General features: G+C 37.2%; 2 protein-coding genes across 5 annotated transcripts; one reads left to right on the top strand and one right to left on the bottom strand.

The window, feature by feature from the left end:
* Nucleotides 1–1,122: 1,122 nt before the first annotated feature.
* LOC121296593 (39S ribosomal protein L38, mitochondrial-like) lies at nucleotides 1,123–11,240 on the bottom strand. 2 transcript variants are annotated; one of them, XM_041222306.1, is made up of 9 exons: nucleotides 11,143–11,240; nucleotides 9,054–9,233; nucleotides 8,674–8,808; nucleotides 7,825–8,033; nucleotides 7,279–7,351; nucleotides 6,891–6,936; nucleotides 5,951–6,109; nucleotides 3,697–3,833; nucleotides 1,123–2,742 (listed from the first exon to the last, which is right to left on the bottom strand). In XM_041222306.1, the coding sequence occupies exons 1-9, from the start codon at nucleotides 11,228–11,230 to the stop codon at nucleotides 2,606–2,608; spliced, it is 1,164 nt and encodes a 387-aa protein (XP_041078240.1). In that variant the 5' UTR covers nucleotides 11,231–11,240; the 3' UTR covers nucleotides 1,123–2,605. The 2 variants fall into 2 exon arrangements, with proteins under 2 accessions (XP_041078240.1, XP_041078241.1); XM_041222307.1 differs by lacking the exon at nucleotides 8,674–8,808.
* A 2,637-nt stretch (nucleotides 11,241–13,877) lies between these two features.
* Nucleotides 13,878–20,615, top strand: LOC121296421 (tripartite motif-containing protein 65-like). Of its 3 annotated transcripts, none has more exons than XM_041221981.1 (7): nucleotides 13,878–14,003; nucleotides 15,073–15,485; nucleotides 16,281–16,376; nucleotides 16,947–17,180; nucleotides 18,433–18,601; nucleotides 19,254–19,343; nucleotides 19,499–20,615. In XM_041221981.1, exons 2-7 carry the CDS (start codon nucleotides 15,075–15,077, stop codon nucleotides 20,023–20,025), a joined length of 1,527 nt encoding a protein of 508 aa, XP_041077915.1. In that variant the 5' UTR covers nucleotides 13,878–14,003; nucleotides 15,073–15,074; the 3' UTR covers nucleotides 20,026–20,615. The 3 variants fall into 3 exon arrangements, with proteins under 3 accessions (XP_041077915.1, XP_041077914.1, XP_041077913.1); XM_041221980.1 differs by having other exon boundaries at nucleotides 15,052–15,485; XM_041221979.1 differs by lacking the exon at nucleotides 13,878–14,003 and having other exon boundaries at nucleotides 14,274–15,485.
* The last annotated feature ends 462 nt before the right edge of the window (nucleotides 20,616–21,077 follow it).

The following is a 21,077-nucleotide window of genomic DNA, read 5'->3' as shown; positions in this document are numbered from 1 at the left end:
TAACCGCAGGCTCATTATAGATTGAAGTCAATTATAATTTTTTTTTTTTTTTTATTATTATTAAATGGTGGGGTGATCAGGGAGTGACAAAGTCTTAATCCCACAAAAAGCGAAGTATAGCTGCCCATATATGTTCCATTGTGGGCTCACTTGCTTTGTCACACACTCTGGTTGATTATATCTATTCTTACACGAGGTAACTACTTTCTAAATAAGAATATTGAAAAGGGGGACAGTGTCATCAGTTCAGTGTGCTTTAACAACAAATGGTGCTGGATTGGTTTTCAAAGAGATCAGTGTGCTACCTACAATACATTTGCTCTTGATTGATCATGGCTGATAAAGGTAAGTGTAGGTTTTAAAGTGTGCTTTTAAGACAATAATGAGAAAAAGTTTTCTAATAGTGATGGTGCCCTCTCAATGAAGGCTCTACCGTGTGGTAGTTGACCTTGACTTTCATTACCGCCCTCACCTTCGGATCAGGATGCAGAACTCCAGTCACTACCACACGGTAGAGCCTTCGTCAACATCACCATCGCTCAATGAGTCCAGGCCTTATACTGGCTCTGCAAAACCAGTTTAAGCAACTATGTCCAGCAGGGGGCAGTTAACAGTTTATAGGATATAAATCACTGATTATGCCAAGTTCACCCATTACCTACATACAGCGCAGCAATTCCCCACACCGCTCAGGAGATCCGAAGGTTCAGTTGGCGTCCTTCGATCCCACGACCAAGCCAGCTTTCTTTTTCATGCAGGAACTCCAAGAGTGGATGTCAGCAAGCTACCGACTTCTGAAGGACAAAGCCTAGCCCTGCAGGTGACTACCCGAGCTCACTGGGCACCTGGCAAGCAGGGTTCACTGTAGAATGATGAGGAGTCCCTTCCAGTGTTGCCTCCCTAACCAGCCCCAATGCAACACTCCCTGAGGAATCCCCCAAAAAGAGTCTGAAGCCCGCAAACCCCTACTAAGTGATTGGTAAGAAAATGTACAACTAAGCGCAGGATCAGTTATTTCCCTGGATGAATATCATGCTGTGCTGAACGATTATTTTTTCATAGTTAGAAAGAATATAGATGGCTGTTTATACTGAACATGCTTTGAAAAGACAGACAAGACTGTTCCCAGATGAGTGTTTATTGTGTAATACAAAACTGGTAATGTGATGTAAAAAAAAAAAAAAAAAAAAAGAAAATTTAATTCAGAAAGTTCACCCTGCTCACATCTACTCAAGCATGTAGCAGCACTACAAGAAATACACCAAGTAATATATTTATCAAAACGGTTTCGTTTTTTATTTTTGATTGCGTGACGTCCCTTTTTTTTTTTTTTTTTTTTTTTGAGCCAACACCATTTGATTAAACTCTTGGAAAAAGTTTGATTGTAAAACAAGTTCATGTTAGTTTTCTCTCCTGAGACTATGACTCTGTTTCATTGATAATGTAAAAAAAATTGAAAAAAAAAAATTGAAAAAAAATTTGCTCCTTATTGTTTTCATTCAAACTGAATGCAAACACAGAGTAAAGTTAAATTGATTTAATTAAATCACAATTAAGAGGAAACTTAATTGCAAAACAAGTTATAAGATTTTTGCAATGAGTCATTAAGATTTTAAATCTGGGAAAAGCAATTTAACTGAACTCACTTTTTGTGTTCGTTTTGAATAAGAAATAGGAGCTGGCTTTTTAATTATCTTTTTACATTATCAATGAAGCAGAATCAGAGTCTCATTCAAGTTACCGGAGATTAAAACAAAAGTGAACTTGTTTCACAATGAACACTTTTCCAAGAGTTTAATTAAGAAACAGAGTCAGCTCATAATATCTTTAAAAGAGCATCAGGCGACCAAAAAGAACAGCCCTAGTTATAAGGCAAGCTATGTGTTTTTGGTGAGATATTTTTTTTTATTGTGGTTAGTGCTGGCCCCATACCCTGGCAACCCAATTACATTTATTTTTATTTTTTTTAATTAAAAGGAAGCTGCACTTATACCCTATCCGTATACTGCACATCAAACTGGATTGTAATGACAAGAAAAAAAAGATAAACCATATTTATAACTATAACTAGTCACATGAGGTGGTATATGTAGAGTGAAAATAACTATTTATATTAAATAAAGGTGTAAGTAAATGGGGAGACACAAGGTGGATACTGGTGGTGGAAACTTAAGTATGCTAGGAATTGTTGCTGTTCTCAAAACGTAATGACCGTGCATTATGTTGGAGATTGCAAACATCAATCTCTCTTTCCTACTTTCATCTGAAGAAGAGACCTTTGAGGTCTTGAAAGCCTGTGAATAATTATTATTTAGTTAGTCCAATAAAAAGGTGTCACATCTCCTTCTCTTTGTGTATGACGTTTGAAATTGTGAGGTTGTGAATTGTAACAGAACTGGAGTCAGTTTGTTGTTGAAATCAGAGCAGCTCATTTTGTATTGTAAATGTGTGGTTTGGAAGTCTGGAGAGTTCTTCAATGGTACATGCATAGAAGAACATGTATATATACATATCATTTTTTCTAAAATGTATTATTTTTCAGTACTGCTACATGATATGAAAATCTAGCAGTGTCCAGTAGAATCGTAGTGTAACACTGCCCAGATTAATAGATGCCATATGTGGTTTCCTGGCTGTCCCTATACCTGTCCAGGTACCTCACTGGCTCGCCATGTGGGTATTTCTTCTGTGGAGGGTGATACACTGGAGGCCTATCATATTCAAACACTGGTTCCTTCATATCTGTTGAAAAAAATTGGTTTAAAATATGTAAATTGTTGTTGTCAGAGAGGAAAGTATTGCAATAAAAAATATATATAATTCTTAATTACAAAAAAAATACATTCTTCATAAACAAAGACTTACCAATATACCATTTTTCAGAAACCTGACAAATTTACATGATTAAAAATGTGATTAGCCCTAAGAAGTTTAATTAAAAAAAAAAAAAAAAAAAAATGTAGCAGTAGCAGCTCTGATGCTAAACGTTGCTGCTGTGAACTTCAATAAGAGACAGTTGAGATGACAGTGGACACCAACAAACTTACACCTATTGATGACACAGCAGACATTTACTGTCCGATATATGGCCACTGGAGCTGGAAGCTGATTGGCTAAATGCATCTCATATTTAAATCACTGCTTCATCATTTACATAACTAGCACTTTGACTACATAGGGAACCAATATAGGTCTCTCTTTATGTATATTTTTTTATATTAAAGATAGCAGTTACTTTTAATTCAATGGCTATCTGTGCTCCGACTGGCTTTGCATGTTGTATTAATGCACACCTTATATACATAGTAATTGTATCAGGTAAACACAGAACACAGGTAAGCACAGTTTACATGTAGTGAATGTGAGGGTTCTTTTCGCTTGTTACACGTATTAGAAGTGCATATCTGTAATTGTTCTGCATGTTATTATACTTCCTTCATATTGAAAACAAACTGTAAAGGAGCAGTAGGATCATCTAAAAGCTCAAACTACATCAAGGACTAAAGCAATCAGAGCAATAGAAAACTTTCAGACCTTTATAAATTATCTAATCACTTTTAATTTGAATACACTGTTTTATTTCATTGAATAGAGATCATTCCACTTTGTGGCCAGGTCTATTGGTATTTCATTTTGCCTTGGTACAGCTCCCTCTAAATGATCACCTATTAGAATTATAAGTCATAGCGTTCTTACTGAGCAGCTGGTGAAAGGTGTGTGTGACTGAATTGTCCCACTGGCTCTGAAAGAAGGCCAATCCTGCTGGAGTCATGTGGTCCTGGTGCTTTCTATAGAAATCAAATGTCTGAAATGTCCTGGATTCCAAGCTGTGACTGCGAAGAAGTAAAACATTAAATACAATACACTCCACCTGGAGATACCAATGCAAATATGGTTGCTTAAAAGCAATACAGCCAATATAGAGGAACCTTTAGACTTTGAAAAATACATGTCAGTCTGTCAACTGCACTCTGAACAAAATCAAAGCACCCCAAAGAATTGAATACATTTAGAAGAAAGCCTGAACACTGTTAAAAGGACTTTAAAAGGAACTATATTAACCTGGCTCTCCACTGAAGAAAAGAAAAGTTAATCAAATCTGTGAATTAATTAACTGATTTGGCCGGCCAGACTGGTCATATCAATGTGAAGCAGAGTTTCATTAAACAGGCCTAGAAGACAACACCCAACAAAGACATCACACAATCCATCAACACAGCTAAACAAATTGAGTATTCTCCATTAACATAAAAGAACAGAGAACAGTTAAAGAAAACATACCTGAGGAATGTAATAAATGTATCATTGCAGAAGGGCTGATACTTGTGAAAGGTAAAAGGGGTATATTATGATTAGGGCTTCTGTTTTTCATTGTATTTTTCGGTGCTTATTTTTAGCTGTTTTCGCGTTTTATGTAAATCGTTTTTTTTTGGCGGGCTTTCGTTTTTGATATACTATATGAAATTCGTGTTTTCGGACTTTCCAAATGTTTTTTTCTGTCAAAATATGTATAGCAGTAACTCGACAGTACTTGCACACTTAAGTTGTACCTTCTTTCCTTTACTGTCTTCCACAATGAAATCCCTATGGACACCGGCACATTCTTCTGGGATTTTTGTGTGTAGGCATTTTTTTTACATTTTGCCACAATTCTGTTTCAAATCCTCTGTATCATACCAACAAGCCTCCATCCTGATTGTATCTTGTTTTAAATCTCGCAGGCGGAGTCTCCAATAGAATGTGCTGTCACTCTGTAGTTGGGCCGGGTTTAAAGAATTCAGAAGGAATCAATGATAGGTGCAAGTCAGGAAGGCGGGACATTGCCCAGCAGCACTGGGAAATGTATTTACTATTATTTTTGTAGTAGGTTTTATTTCCACAGTTTTTCTGGTGTTTATTGGCTATCCACCGATTTCTTTTTTTTTTTTTTTTTTTGTATCAGGGTTGTTTTATCGGGTTTTATTGGTTAAAACTGAAAGTCAGAAGCCCTAATTATGATGCTGTTTCATTTAAGAAGGGCTGAAATAATATTTTCTATAGAAGGACAAATTAGAAATTGATGAATACATTCGTTTCCATGTATTTTTATATTTACAATGAAGCTGACATATGTGAACATTACTGATTGCTGAAACAATGTATTGATTTATTTGACATGATTATTTTCCACTTTTGTAACGTATCTATTTTCTAACTTACTTGATAAAATTCACAAAGATATAACTGTTGTGTGGTTTACTCCTCAGTTGTTTGTCTCAAAGAAAGAAATATATAATTGAGAGTGCAAATCAAATTAAAAGGAGTTCTTTCTACAGCACTGTCTTGCAGCCTGACAGCTAATAACCTGTTTTTGGAGAGAAGATAACACTGAATACCGTTAGATATTTACAAATACATAGGGAATTTAATTTATACCAAAAAAGTGATATGTCTGCCACCTTCAGTCAGTTAAACCTTGTGCGATGAGTTAGCTGAAGTCTTTCAAGCTGACTGAAAACTCAATTACTTAATGAATTTAAATTTGGAAAATGTACTCCATTCCAAGAGCTGGCTCGGGGTGACAATTGTCCTGTGACCTGTGATAGCAGACCCTGTCTGTCTGTTTAGAATCTGGAAATCTGAAAGCCAGCATCTCCTGGAACACCTAGGCACCAGCAGGAGATTTTGGATGTGTATAATAGGCACGTGTGCCACTGGTAGCTAGTGCACCCATTCCTATTGAGTATCAGTCAGTCTCACAATTAATCATTTTATGTTGTGATCATAATACTAAATTTACAATATGTCTAATGCTGATTTAGAAAAGAGAGAGTACATCAAACAACAAGGTATGTGATTATTGATTATTTAGCATTTTATATAATTTTGTATTATGTGGAGAATGATAGCAAATATGTCAGAAACATACTTATCTGCCACTGAAAACACTGACAAACACAAAGTTCCTTACCAGGGTGATGGTAAGCAGTCCTCTGTAAAATCAATTGGCCGCTCCTGCTTAAACAGGATGAATATAAACCTGTGGTATCCAGTTCCTTTTGCTGGAAACGGTGGCAAATAGTGACAGATCTGTTCTCCAGACTGAACTGCATTCCCAGGAATGTTTCCACTGTGGAGAGGGGGTCAAAGGTCATCAAAAGACACCACATTGTGGCCTTGGGAGAGTCAAGCCAAGAGCATCCACACTAATGGCTTCAAAAGGAATGGCTTCTGTGGATTAACTGTATTAATTAGGGGTTCAGATAAAAATAACTGGGCAGTTCTCACATGCGAACTGTCAGAATTGATTTAGTTTGCATTAAGATTAATATAAAATAAGATATAATTGCCATGTCTAACGTAATCATACTTAAAAAAACATTCCAATGCGAAGGTGTTTATATGAATGAATTTGTTTTGCAGCAGTGCTGGCAAGGCAAATGTAAACAACAGTAGGACTTCACAAGGGCTGCGACAGGACTAGGCGTATGACTGAAGATAGCAATAAACATTTAACCTTTTTCCCCCCCTGTGACGAGGTATTTAAGTATCAAACTCTCTCTTGCACATCTGTAAACCCTGTCTGCTTTGTACAGGAGGGATAGCCATTCGCTGAGCTGTGGTTGTTGGCAGTACTTTCTTTGCTAGAACATTAAAGATCGCTCTTTGAATACAATTCAAATCTAAATATCATTGTAGTCTTACTGTGGAACGAGGATTGTTCATTTCTTTCAACAATTCATAGTCCACATTTCTAATCACAATCTACGTTATGACGTCCATATGCGGGCCTGTGGACTGCTTATTTGAACCCCTGGTAATATACAACCCAAAAGTTGCATCTTTTTAATGATGAAAAGATATCACCATCTACCTCACTTCCACAAATGCAAAAATGGCTCAATACTTACACAATCCAGTGGACATATTCTGCGTCATTGTCTCTCAAATGTCCGTCTTAAAAAGATGAAAAGGCATACATTTGTAGTAAAAAAAAAGTACAAAATTGTGTTCCAGCATTAAATATTTTGTTAGTAAGTTAGCATTTCTGGCAAATTGGAAAATTGAAAAAAGGCACATTTATTTAAAACAAATCCTAACCCTAACCCTAACCCTAACCCCCCCCCCCCCCGCCCTTTCTGTTTGTTATTGAAATCTATGAGAATGGCAAAGGCAAACGCTACTTGTCCGATATAAACCGCTGCCCGAAATAACACTGTACGCTGTAAGTGGTGGTGACTGTACTATATCTCTGTTCAAGGTATTAAAAATTTAGAGAATTGTCATTGCTACACCTACCTGGGTTTGTGAGCAACAAGGTCCACAAGGAACTCTCCTCAGCCTCAAAGGTTACTTCTGGTTGTGAAGTGGCCTAAGATAAAACACAATTGGAGTATCTGATTCAGCAGCAGCAGCAGCAGCAGCGTGAATTTATATATTCTGTTAATCATTGTGATTTGTACAGTATATTGGCTGGTCTGACTTTTTTCTCTTTGCGAAGATTGCCTGGTACATAATTGTTTATGAGGCTATCCTTGGCAAAATCCTGAATTCTCTCAATGAATTGTTAATTACCGCTAGTAATCTTTAAAAATAGTAAGAATAAAAATAGTAGTAGTAGTAGAAATAATAATAGTAAAAATAAAATACAAAATCATATTTTTTTAATGTTTGGTGCTCTATTTGTGCATGTACCTACTGTAGTGCAATGCATAAGCACCCACATTAGGTTTAATAGAGATAAATTCAAATAAAGTTGTAATAAACTAGTGAAGTTGGGGACGTGAATATTATTTTTCTTCTGGATGTTGAATACAGAACACAGGACTGCCCACTCTGGCATACCTCGAAGGGGGTAACCACATTCCCACGATGCACCGGCAGACTGTGCTCCTCATCTAGGCTGTACTGGACCCGAAGTACAATCCGTGGGACGAAGGTGGCGCCGTGGAAGAGGTCTTGATACACCCCATAATGCTCTGCCACTTTCTGTATATCATAGGGACCACTGGTTCTCTCCCACTCAGCCTTCACTTCATCCAGGGGTATCGACACTGAAACACAAAGCAGCTTAAAGCATGTGTAACTAACAAAACACCTCCATTAATTCTCTGTGCCAGTTTTGAAAAACAAACACACATATTTTCATTTTAGAACACAAGCTACCTGCAGACTTTTGGCCAGTCTTGCCTTTTCTGGGTCATTTCACTGGTTTGTTTCCTGTCAATAACCAGTTAACAGCTCCCCTATTGACGAACATGCTTTTAGCCAGCGACATGCTTTCTCCCAGAAGACACTACTGGGGTGAAGTGAACAAAGGCAAGGCTGTAACAGACTTCCTGGAAGGCCAGGGAAGCACAAAACATGAACTTGAGTTTAGTACCAAATGTCTGTTTTAAAATGAAAATACATGTTTGCTATGACGTGTGCAAGACATTTAGGCTGAATTTTGAGAAAAAACAATCTCTGGAGGTGGTGCATATCTCCATTTACTGTTTTTTTTTCCCTCGACATACAAATTTAAGATAAGCTAGAAAACCAAGCAAGTTAACACTCATGTTAAAAAAACACAAACAATGGGAAGTGTAATAATAATAATAATAATGTGCTAATTTGGCTATGTGCACTTCTTCCAAGCGCTCTATTGTGGATACCATTCTGCTACCAAGAGTACATTCTTGCTGATTAACGTACGTGTGCGAAGGCGTGTGGCCCTCTCCATCTCGCTGTTCTTGTGGTTCTCTCTCATCATCCTCTTCCTCTCTTTCACTTCCTTGATTCGGGGAGCCCGGTGGCTGGGCAGGCCAATGTCAATCCTCTCACTCTTCTCTGGATAACATGAGGATGTGTCATACAGTCATTCAAACCCCTTATCCACTAGCAACAGCCCTGGGGTACAATCATTCTGGAGGCACTCACAGTAGTGGGATGATTGGTCGCAGGCAAGTACAGGACCACTTTCAGGTGTCACATTGATGTTATGAACGGTTTAGTTTATGGATACACCTTACAGTTCTGTTTGGTAATCATCTGTACCGATCCCCCCACCCACACATGCTGTATTGCAGACTCACCCTCATCCTGATTGAGATATTGTCTGTAGGTTTTCCACCAGTGCACTTTTCTGCTCTCCTCCCCTGCCACCTTCAGATATCGAGTGTAGCTGCGGTATTTCTCCAGGTCATCAAGGTTTTTCATATCAATGTCCATGTTGGGCATCGGACCCAGCGGGGCTACCCTTCTGCAACATGTAGCTAAAATTAAACACACATTTATTTAAATAAAATTATCATCCACACCAGTGGTACATTCACACCAGCCAATCTATGTGCAGCAAAGCCTCAGCAAGTGATGTAGTTTGGTCTGGTCTGCAACAGTGACACATATCCATGGATAATACAGTGATAAAAACTTACTTTGGAAAGTACAAAAATGGATGTTGTTATTACTATTATAAACATTAAAAACAGAAATACTTGTACACCCTTTGGAAGCCTAATTCAAAACTGATACTGCTTAATTACAAATGTAATAATAATAATGGCTGTCCTCCAATCTCACAACTAAATCAATTAACTCTTAGCACCCAGAAGCCCATCAAGCTACTGTCCTCTGGAGACCAGCCCTGCAGGAGTCAGAGTCTCACAGTCCCGACTGTATGACTCAACTTCCACACCCCATGGAAACTGCTCTGATCTGACTGAAAAGCACAGCAACTAATTGAAGTTGATGGACCTTCAACTATATCTTGTATTTCCCCATTCTGGAGTTCAATGGCTACCTGAAGTGTGCGTCCCTTGACCTCTCAGGGATGTTGCTCTAAAAATCCAACACATTCAGATTCTGTCAGTTAATGTATTATCAGACCTAACAATTACAAAGTGTACTGGTTCAGAAATGGGAGTTTTTGTTATCAAAAACAAAGCACCCCTGGACACAAGGGAGACAGCATATTATATTAAATAGTTTGTTCACACAGCTGCTGATAGCATCCAACAAGCTCAAAAAAGCCAGACAAAACTAATTCCAGCTGTTCAGTCAACTATGCACAAATTTAATTGTTGCATTTAATTGAAATATGGTCATCTAGTGCATATGCTTGATAAAAGTCATCAATTATGAAGCACACAAAAACAAATACACACTACAGAATGCATACTAATGTCAAACATTAAAGCAGTAGAATTAAATATATAAGCATTTAATAATATGCAATTCAAATTTTTAGAAGTTGCAAGACAGCACAATTTCTAACAGTTTTGAAACAAAAAAACTCTTAATCTATACATCAAGAATAAGAATTTTTTCAACTGGCAAAATTAAACCGATTTGAAAATGTGTAATTAAAGATCAAAAAGTAAAATATTAAAGCCTATTTACTTGCATTACATCAATTTGTACACATATTGTAAACCGGAAAACATACCTACAGTACATTTATTGAACACAAAGTAAATAAGACATTTAATACAAATCAGTCATAAAACAGCTATTTAAGTTTTGCATTCACGGATATTGCATGCATTACGATTGATTTATACACTATGCATTCTGGTATAATTAGCTACATTTGTTTGGTCACAAAACTAACAGTTACAGTTTCGTTAAAATCGAATCTTTTAACCCAATCAAGTCATTTGTTTCGAATACGGTACTATTGGAAATCATACAACTAATAGGAGATACAAGGATTCCAAAAAACGATCAATATCATGTTAAAAAAATGTTCGAGTAAATTAAATAACTATGATAGCTAATAATGATAACAATTAGATAGGTTTTATTTAAAAGTGTATGGCAACGTACTCTTAAATCTTCCATATCTTTCTTGTTTTTATTGCAGCTGTGCACATTCACCAAATCCTTTGCTGTGCACTAGTGGCAGCAAATGCTGTGTACATGTTGTAATACTATATATATAATGTGTGTGTGTGAGAGAGTCAACTTAAAATTACATTTAGAAAGAAAGAGAACGCCTTTTTAATAACATACAATGTAGAATTATATTCCTAACAAACCAATTGACTAGCACAGTTGGTAGATTAGTGTACTGTGTAGTTTTGTAAACATGGTGCTACAGATGCGTCGTTATAAGGTTGCCTTGTTCTAATAATTTGCAGCCCGTCTCGGCTAAGTAACATCCCTTGTTTGATCTTGCTATACCTGAAGTGCCGAACCCTCGATATATCCAAGTTACCCGAAATTCAGCCCGGACCCGCAAAGTTACTCCCCGTATCAAGGGCGCTGCCATCTTTCCAATGACACACCCCGCAGTCTGATGTCATCAAACAAACGCTTTTTTTTTTTTTTGTTTTTTTTTTCCCTAGTCGACATGTACACGTGAATTGTGTGCACTTAACACACCCAAAAATAGAAATTCTGTAAATGTTTGTGTCCTTTAAGCTGTAATAGGTCATTAAAAATAATATCTATGATATATTTAAGATACCTTAAATCATATAGTATATATATATACTATAATTTATAAAAATATATTGTATATTTAAATATAGGTATATCTTAACAAGAAGTTTAAATTGTTGTAATTTATATTAAGGTCAGGATAAGAAATTTGGTAGAAGTTTGTGTTTTTTGAGAGTGATAATTTGAAGTGTAATGCCCGGGGTTCAAAAATAAAAATACAATAAGTACATGAAAAGTAAGAAAGACGTTGGTTACATTAATAATACTGCTTATTTAAATACTAGACGAGCCTCTCCCATAAATGCATAACACGCTTCAGCACAGGAAGAATGTTCGGCTGTATGATACAGGCCCGGTTTTGGGATGGAACTGCATAACAGTCTTGAGTTTTGATTGGTCCTTGTCTGTCACAGGAATATGACCTCAACACGAGCCGGGAAAGCTTGGAGACATTGTGATCGTAGAGACAGCGAGAGAGAGAGATCTGCTTTTAAAAACCTTTCAATTAAATATGTAAAGTGGTATTTTGCTAATATAACAAACTGTGGGCGACTATTTATATAAATTGTCATGTTATGCAGGAATGTTGGCTTTCTGTGGTGATCTACTTTTTTTCTTTCAAATACCACTATAATCGTTTGCGTGACTTATTTAAATTGCATATATATATATATATATATATATATATATATATATATATATATATATATATATATATATATATATATATATATATGATATTCTGATTAGCTGACAGCCGAGTTTCTAAATCATGCATGCTCAGTTTACCATAAAAAAAGTACACGAGAACTGGATCGTGAATTCATTTAAAGTAACACTAAGTGCATGAATCAATGTTAATGTATGTTTTACTTGTCCCATATTTTTTTTTTTTTTTTTTTTTTTTTTTTTTTTATGAACAAACAAAAATAAAATATAAATGTTAAAAACAGTATTTCTTATTACAATGAAGAAACTACATTGCACTGAAATAGATATATGCAATTTTTTTTAAAGCAGTCGTTTTCCTTTAGAAAGGCTAATATTAAAACCAGTTTTTAAGAAACATGGGTTGCATGGTGATGTGTGCGTGCCTGCAGGGGTTGCATGGTGGTGTGTGCGTGCGTGCAGGGTTTGCATATTTGTGGATGTCTGTGAAGGGGAAATGGAGTGCGGATTTGTTGCGAAAAACCGGGGGTCGGGGGAAATGAGGGCATATAAGGGAGTGCAGGAAAAGACTAGGACGATTGGGGAGGTCACAGGTTTGAGAGCAGGTTGTGTTCAGGGGAGATAGAGTGAGGAAGGGTTGGGTAAAACAAAAACTACTACAGTAATTTATTTTCATTTTCGACTCCCAGTTCCCTTTCCCTCACTTCATGATTTTATTTTGTGATTCATTATTGTAAAAATAAACAGCTTGAGCCTTCATTTGCTCACGGCTGCAGTCTCAGTTCTTTCCAGAAAAGAACCCGAAACGCTACAACACACTGGTGGACATTTCTTCTCAAAAATGTGTTTCAATATTAGCCTTTCTAAGGGAAAACGACTGCTTTAATGAATTTGCATGTATCTATTTCTTCAGTGCAATGTAGTTTCTTCGTTGTAATAAGAAATACGTTTTAACATTTACATTTTACTTCAGTTTCTTAATAAAAAAAAAAAAAAAAAAAAAGTTTTCTGGGACGAGTAAAACATACATTAACTTTGATTCATGTGAAGGGTTACTCTTAAAATGAATTCACGATCCAGTTCTCGTGCACCTTTTTATGGTAAACTGAGCATCCATTTCTTAGAAACTCGGCAGTCAGATGACCACAACATCCCACAAACTGGGCTGAATTCCGAAAAGCAAAGTGATCGAGAACTTGGGACTTTAGCTAAACACCCAATCGGCCTACAATTTGAGAAGTTATTTGAAAAACAGGGCGGCCCAGAATTTGTGACGTCTTAATACCAAATCGCCCAGAATTCAGGACGTTATATGAAAACCAAACAGGTCCAGAATTTGGGACGTTAACTAAATACCAAATCTGCCCAGAATTTGTGAGTTATCTGAAAATCAAATCGGCCAGAATTTCGGACAAAAAAGCAAAGCGGCGCAGATAATTAACAGTCTCTATGTAAAACTGTGATTACATTACATATAAACTAATGAATCCTGTAACTAAACTGTAACCGTGGGCAGGATATAAATTTGCAATTAAAATAAATCACGCAAACGATGATAGATATATCCTATTCAAAGAAAAAACGTAGAAAGCCAATTCTTACATTCGTCAACATGACAATTTATATAGCCACCCACAGTTTGTTATATTAGTTCAGCAAAACACCACTTTCTATTTAACTGAATGGTTCTGGAAATCACATCTCTCGCTCCCCCCCGCCCCCACACACACACACACACACACACACACACACACACACACACACACACACACACACGTGGTGACGTCAAATTCCTGTGACAGACAAGGACGAACCAAAACGCGAGACTGTTATGCGTATCCATCCCAAAATATGGGTTTATGTCATACCTAGCAAATGCTGACTTCTCTTTGTGACAGGTGTTTTATTATTTGTGTTTGACGTTATTACAGGTGAGTTTTTAGTTTAGCAACGTCAAGCTGCATTGTATTTTTAATGTCACTCAAGAAGGATTGCGTGTGCTACTCGGTTGGGGTCAATGCTATAAAAATATTTTGACTTACTTCCTTATGCCATTTAAAATCGCACTGGGCTGAGTATTGAGTTTTGTTGATTTTATCTATATATATATATATATATATATATATATATAATATATATATATATATATATATATATATATATATGTAACATGTGGGACTTGTGGGACGACAACTGCTTGAAGAGTACAGCTCTATAGAGGCTGCTGTTTTCGCAAAAGGAAGGGTGAACAAAAATATATTAATTTGATTGTGGACAGTAGCTTGTAAGATATTGTATGTGATGTCTAGTTAAGGACTTTAGTAAATTATTTTAAATACTTTATTTTATCTAGTACATTCTACTCCCATCGACGTCTCTGTTTACTAAAGTTCTTTTGAGATACACATTAAGAACATAGAGTAGCTATAACTTGATTCACACCACTGATAATGTGATGGCCACAGATGGAACCCCTCTGAATTCCACTTTAGAACCGACCAGTCGATTGATTTTATGCCACATTTCCATCTGCACCGTGAAAGCAGTCTCCAAAACTCATCTCTCATGAAACTCATGAAACTGGGGCTGCCGCTAGTTCAATGGACAATCCAGTCTGCAACCAAACATTACACTAAAGCCAAGGACCATCTGTATCACATTTTTGTATAATTGCCATTTATGAATGAATTCACCAACCTCCAGTATTTTGCTGACAGTTTAAAATAGCCTATATTCAGCCTACAAAAATGCACCTGTATTGTCGTTCGCATTGGACGCTCATTAGGTAACTTTCATCAATTTGATCTTGATTTGCTGCTGATGGAAATTCTTATTTCAAATTTTAAAAAGTCTTATTTCAAATCACTTTCAGGTCAATTCCAGTGGTAAATTGAAACATGTCTTCTTTTTATTGTTATAAGATATTAGTGTATATTTATCACAGTCTATGTGTATTCATGTTACATATGTCATATTTAGTCAGGAAAGGCCTTTTTACAGCAATGGACCACCTGGATTGTGCAATCTGCCTGGATCTGTACAGGACTCCAGTTACCATCCCCTGCGGACACAACTTTTGTATGAAGTGTATTTCTGAGCACTGGGACAAGGCTATCAAAGAAGAGAAGGAGAGTGCCTGCCCACAATGCCGCCGAAGCTTCCCATCGAGGCCTGAGCTGAAGAAGAACATCGACTTGTCCGACTTGGTGGACAAGAAGCGGAAAGAAGACAGTGTGAAAAGCACAGAGCCTCCTAGTATTAGCAGAGCGGCAGCAGGGCTGTGCAGTCGGCACGGCAAAGCACTGGAGCTCTACTGTGAGGTGGATAAGATGTGCATCTGCTGTGCTTGCGTCATCAAGGAATGCAGCACACACAAGACACTCCTGGTGGAGGACGAGAGAAAAAGCAGAGAGGTACAGTATATGTATGGGAAAGATAAAGAAGCTCCCCTCCCCCATTTGTAACGTCAGTGAAGAAGTTCTTAAATACATGTTTTAGGGTCCACGCTTTTTTAAACTGGTTTATCAGACTTACGGGCATTAATAGGGAGGGATCAATACCAGCAAAAGGTACTTAAATTTATATTTGTACACACACACACACACACACACACACAAAATACCTACACAGGTTACAGAAACAATATATTATTCAAGTGGGGCATATTTAGGGTACCAGATTACTTGTGGACAGTCTGCATATTACATTATTTAGTTTTTTTTTTTGTTTTAAATTTTTTTTAGAGGTGATAGTTATCTATTCAGGAATACCAGGATATTTTGTGAGCAAGTAGTTTTACTGTCATTGAGGATAAACTTATGGGGTGCTTGTTGCACTTTTTTTTTTACCCGGACTACTGTCCTACTAAATATCTATCCCTGAGTAGATAGCGATCCATGTTCAAATGCCTGTATTGGAGAATTCTTTTAGCATACTCTATGTTTCATAGGTGCAACACAGTTATATAGTTATTGATCACTTAACTCTAATCAAAAACCTTTATCACTAAATATCTGCACAGTCATACTTAAAATTGCATCATTTATTGCAATATAGAATGACTGGGTGGTATATATGGTCTTCATTTTACTCTAAATCTGGGTTTCTGAATGAGTGACTGGCAAGACCGGTACAACATTGAACGTGATACCGGTCTTGGTACATGTCTACGGTCTATGCTATGTGTAATAAATTCCTTGTTTTTGTAGATAAGACTGATAAAAAACAGCAAAAAAGTGGACATACAGATTGAACTGACTGAAAGGAACATTGCAGAGCTGAAGGAAAACATTGACACAGCAAAGGTATTTTTACAGTTCACTCCAATGTATCTTGATCTGCTTTGTAGGCAGGAGGGTAGAATACTTCTAGCTCATAGAATTAACTTTGTAGTCACAGTCACGCATGCAACATTTTGACTAAAACATATCGCATCCGTCACTTGGTATGTGTGATGCAGTAGAACATTATTATTACAGTTATGAAATGAGAGCAGGTCTGTCAAAGCTCAGCCTATTCCTACTGCTGTAGCTAAGTGATCTGAACAACAGCATGTTTTGGTAACTCATTCCATACATTTTTAAAGACTTTATCAAAAATATAATAAGAAATTATTCTAACCTAATTAGTTCTAGGATGAATAGATTCTGTTCTCTCAACCGTGTAACTCATACCTTTAAGCCCAGGGATTTCCCTGTTCTTTGCTGGACTCTCTTCAAAGCCACAGACAATGCCACAGAATACTGCAGTCAGTCCTCATGAACGTGTTCAGTCTAAAGTAGATCAACTAGACTAACAGCATAAAAATATAAGAACGTAACATTTACAAACCCGGTTCCTAGTAGATGATTGATCCTCCCCTTCACTCTGCCCAGGAGTTGTCAGAGCGCACAGCAGAGTGGTTGTCTAATAAGTTCTGTAAGCTGCTACAGAATGTGAAGCAGTGCCAGGAGGCCATGGCACAGTATGTGGAACAGGAGAAGGGGAGAGAGCTGAGTTGGGCTGAGGAGAATCTACATCAACTTGAACAGAGTGCTGAGACACTGAAGAAGCATCGGGAACAGACTGAGGCCCTGCTCAAAAAACAAGACAATGTTCAATTTCTGCAGGTAATTTGGCAACATTTGGGACCACTGGTGTATGAAGAGAAAGATAAACGTAATACTGATTTTTTAAGGAGGTTTTTTACAGTTCTTTTTTTGTTTATTTACAGACATGGTGGTGGGGAAACGTCACAGACATACTTATCAAAAGAAGAGATTACATTAAAAAAAAGTTAAGAGACTGATCGTAGGACTGACCTCATGTATACTGAAGCAACCAAACTTTTCTTTGCTCAGATACACATGCCTTTCACCACTGGGGACCAGGATTTCAGTTCAGGTCCTATTTATTGAAAGGAGACAAAAATAATGTTAATGTTACAAAATGAGAAAAAAATACAATACACCATTGCTATAACAAACCTATTGGGATAAACTGTTGGAGTAAGTTAATGAGATGAGATTGTGACTAAAAGTAGAATTACATGTACCTGTTTGTCTCGTGTATGCATTATTGTGCCTTTGCTTTATCCTATTCCTTAAAGAATTAAAACACAGTACAAAAAGCAAAAATCCTGAATTGAAGCTGAACTTTTATTCAAAATCAATCTGACATGAATAATTTCAAAGTGCACCAAATCTTAATCCAACATGCAAGAATCCCAAAATGATTTTTTTATTTGAAAACAACCCGGCATGAAAAGTTCGTCAGATCTTCAAGTTTTTTTGTTGTTTTTTTTCTCTTTAATCAGTTTTGCTTTGCCTCATGGTTGCTGAGCCAACCTATAAACCTATATTCACAACAGAGATATGCCTGTGTTACTGCTTTTTTCAAAATAGTTTCCAGCTTTGTTGCAACATGAAATGATTACAAACCAGTATGTTGACAGTGTGTGTTTATATTAACGTTTAAAAAAAATATAATATATTTGGGACCCAGGTTTGTTATAGCCGAAGGTTCGTTATAATGAAGGGCATTATAGCGAGGTTGTACTGTACCTTCAGTATGCTGAAGAGAACTGGGATGCTATTACTCAATTGTGTGGTTCTAGTTTTGTAAAATTAACACCTGAGTAAATGCTTTGAAAATATTCCCAATGTCAAATATTTTCTCGCTATGGCATTTGTAATTATTTTGTAGTGAATTAACCATCATGGACTTCCAATGTAATTGTCTGACACAGGTCAGGTTTTGCTGAAGCTTGTAAGCCTTGACTACAGCAATATTTCAAATGCGTTATGGCTTTCAAGTCTTTTTTATTTGTATTAACATAAAATCCAGAAACCGTGACCTGATTATTCCCATAATTCCATACAGGAGTCTCAGTTCATTGACCAGCCACCCTTGATGAAAATTCCATTGACTGTTACCTTGGATTTAGATGCCAAAGTGACTGCTGTGACTGACATAGTGTCCAAGATATCAAAACTGGTTTTGGAGGATTTGCAGAAAGTGACGTCTCCTGCTGACACACAAGAAGTGCAAGGTATGGCAAAGCCTGTTGGTATTTAAAAGCACTCAGTACTTGCTTATTGCAAATAAAGCACATGATGCGGTTACTTTTCAACTTCTTAAGACCAGGTAGGGCCTGCGAGTTGGAAGCTCAGTGTATCATGTGCTTTATCATTGGCTTAATACATGGTACAGAACTGTATTCTGTGATTCTTTTGGTTAAGTTTAATCATGGGTAGTGTACAAGAAAATACATCCTTTTATTTTACAAAGCTATCAAAGATTCAAATCTTAGAAATCCTTTGATGTTGTGACTTCATATTTGCAGGTTTATATAAACCTTTCATGTGATTCTGAGGGTGATCAGAGCATTTGAAAATAACGAAGAGGCCATTCCCACTGATTTCTTTGTTCCAGGCTAAATAGATTCATCTCTGTAGCTAAATCCTTTAAACCCTGGGATTAGTCTGGTTGTTCTTCTTTGGATTCTCTCCAGGGTCATAATGTCTCTTTAGCGCTATGGTGACCAGAATTGGACACAGTATTCCAAGTGCGATCTCACCAGTGCATTATACAATCTCATTATAACCTAGGATTTGTATTCCCAACTGTTTACTGTCTTTAATAGATTTGTGTTATTTGTCCATTTGATATCCTCAGCCCTTCTTCACTCTTTATTGTTGCAGACTCTCCAAAGGAAAAGCAGTGTACTGAAGACATCTGTGCGAATCCTGCTGTCTCCACCAAGTCTCCCATTGGGGAATGCTATCAAGCATGTAAGTGTCTATGTAAAACAATCATTGACATGGCAGCGATTTGCTTTTGATTTTGCCACACCAGTCAAGCAGGTCCTTTACCAGCATAATTACTGGGTGTGGTTATATGTGAGCCACTAAGACATGCTTTACTATGTATTTTTCTTGTGTTGCAGATTACCACCCACTTTCCTTTGACCCCTGCACAGCCCATAACTACATCAGGCTATCATGTGAGAACCACAAAGCAGAACACAGGTCAAATGAGGTGCAGAAGGTCCCTGCACACAAGGCCCGTTTCGAGGGCTGTTGCTGGCAGGTGCTGTGTGCGGAGGGGCTGGAGGGCGGGCAACACTACTGGGAGGTAGAAGTCTCCCATCCGTGGGTCTACCTGGGGGTGGCCTACAGCTCCATCAAGAGGAAGGAGAGGAACAAACAGTGGTTTCTGGGTATGAACAAAGAGTCCTGGAGCCTGCAGCTGAGTAAAGGCTGCTGCTTTGCATTGCATGATGGTAAAGAAGAACGGCTGGGGGAGCATGACTACAAGAGAATTGGCCTCTTTCTGGACTACACGGCAGGCACCCTAACCTTCTACGGGGTGGGGAGTAAACTGAACCACCTTCACACATTTCACACCGTCTTCAGCCAGCCGCTTTACCCAGCCTTCTGGATCGGGGAGGATGTGAGTGTCACACTCTTATAACAGACAACGTGGGAACTGTTTCTTCTAGTTATTGATTTACACTGCAACGTTTATTAAAGGGGAGGCCCATTAGGGATTTTTTTAAGATAAGTTATACAGCATATCTGTTTGCAATTACAAATAAATTATCTTTACTGTTTTAGCTCTCCACATGTTCTATCCACTGCTGCAGGTGCTGTGAATGCTGTACTATTGCACTCTTACATTTCCTTCTTTCCTAAATCCTTGTGTGGATGCTTCAATGCAATTGAATTCAAATACAGACCAGACAGAAAAGTTATTGTAGAAAAAAACAGAAATGTTTTTAAATCGGACAAAATCAAAGGCTCTGATTAGAAGTCACCTTGCTAATCCACAGAAGTGTTGTTTTGCTTTATGTATTTTTCTTTTGTTTTCTGAAAAGTCCTTCTTAAAGGCATTTTTATTTTTAAACTTGGAACTGTGGGGGAAACCTTCTGTTTAATACTCAAAAATTAGGCACACAGTCCTTGTTGGGATAGTGGGCTGAAGAATACCCTTGTGGGTATAATGAGGATTACCATTCTTGGCATTTATATCATAAATAAAAGTGCCCACTGGGCTGAACCTGTGGCTCTGTCTCTGTATTTATTAGAAGTTATTTATTCATGACACCTCATTGTCTCTGTCAGTGGATGCTGCATTGTCATCTATAAAAACATGCTACTATTGTTCTTTCTAGGTCTTTTGTGGTCATTATGTTAAAAATTCAAGATGACTGCCAGTTTCTGTATCCCACCTGAACCAATGGTTTTTTAATTGTTTTTGTTATTTTTAATCTTGCTACTATGATACTGTAATTATGCTAACTATGATACTGGGCTTGAAACATATACCACATCTATGACCCTATGCAATGGGTCAAAATTCAGGATGACTGCCATGTCAGAGTTATACATCAAACATCAAAATATTGGTGCTAGGATTCTTTTTTCCCATGTTTCTTTTTTTATAGGTTCCTATTGTGCACTTCTGTTCCCTTATGGAGAGGTCACATGCAGTTTTTTAAAGCAGCAAATATAACAGAAATGTCA

This window comes from Polyodon spathula, chromosome 21 (assembly GCF_017654505.1).
Source record: "Polyodon spathula isolate WHYD16114869_AA chromosome 21, ASM1765450v1, whole genome shotgun sequence".
Lineage (NCBI taxonomy): Eukaryota > Metazoa > Chordata > Actinopteri > Acipenseriformes > Polyodontidae > Polyodon > Polyodon spathula.
The sequence above is the reverse complement of the archived record's forward strand: the minus strand, read 5'-3'. Positions and strand labels throughout refer to the sequence as shown.

Coding starts and splice junctions, on each gene's coding strand:
- LOC121296421 (XM_041221979.1), top strand. CDS start 14,970: ATGTCTTCTTTTTATTGTTATAAGATATTAGTGTATATTTATCACAGT. Junction 17,181..18,432: donor ACAATGTTCAATTTCTGCAG/GTAATTTGGCAA, acceptor AATTCCATACAG/GAGTCTCAGTTCATTGACCA. Junction 19,344..19,498: donor TGGGGAATGCTATCAAGCAT/GTAAGTGTCTAT, acceptor CTTGTGTTGCAG/ATTACCACCCACTTTCCTTT.
- LOC121296593 (XM_041222306.1), bottom strand. CDS start 11,230: ATGGCAGCGCCCTTGATACGGGGAGTAACTTTGCGGGTCCGGGCTGAA. Junction 8,034..8,673: donor GGCCACACGCCTTCGCACAC/GTACGTTAATCA, acceptor TTTGTGTTTCAG/TGTCGATACCCCTGGATGAA. Junction 2,743..3,696: donor CACCTTTCACCAGCTGCTCA/GTAAGAACGCTA, acceptor TTTTTTCAACAG/ATATGAAGGAACCAGTGTTT.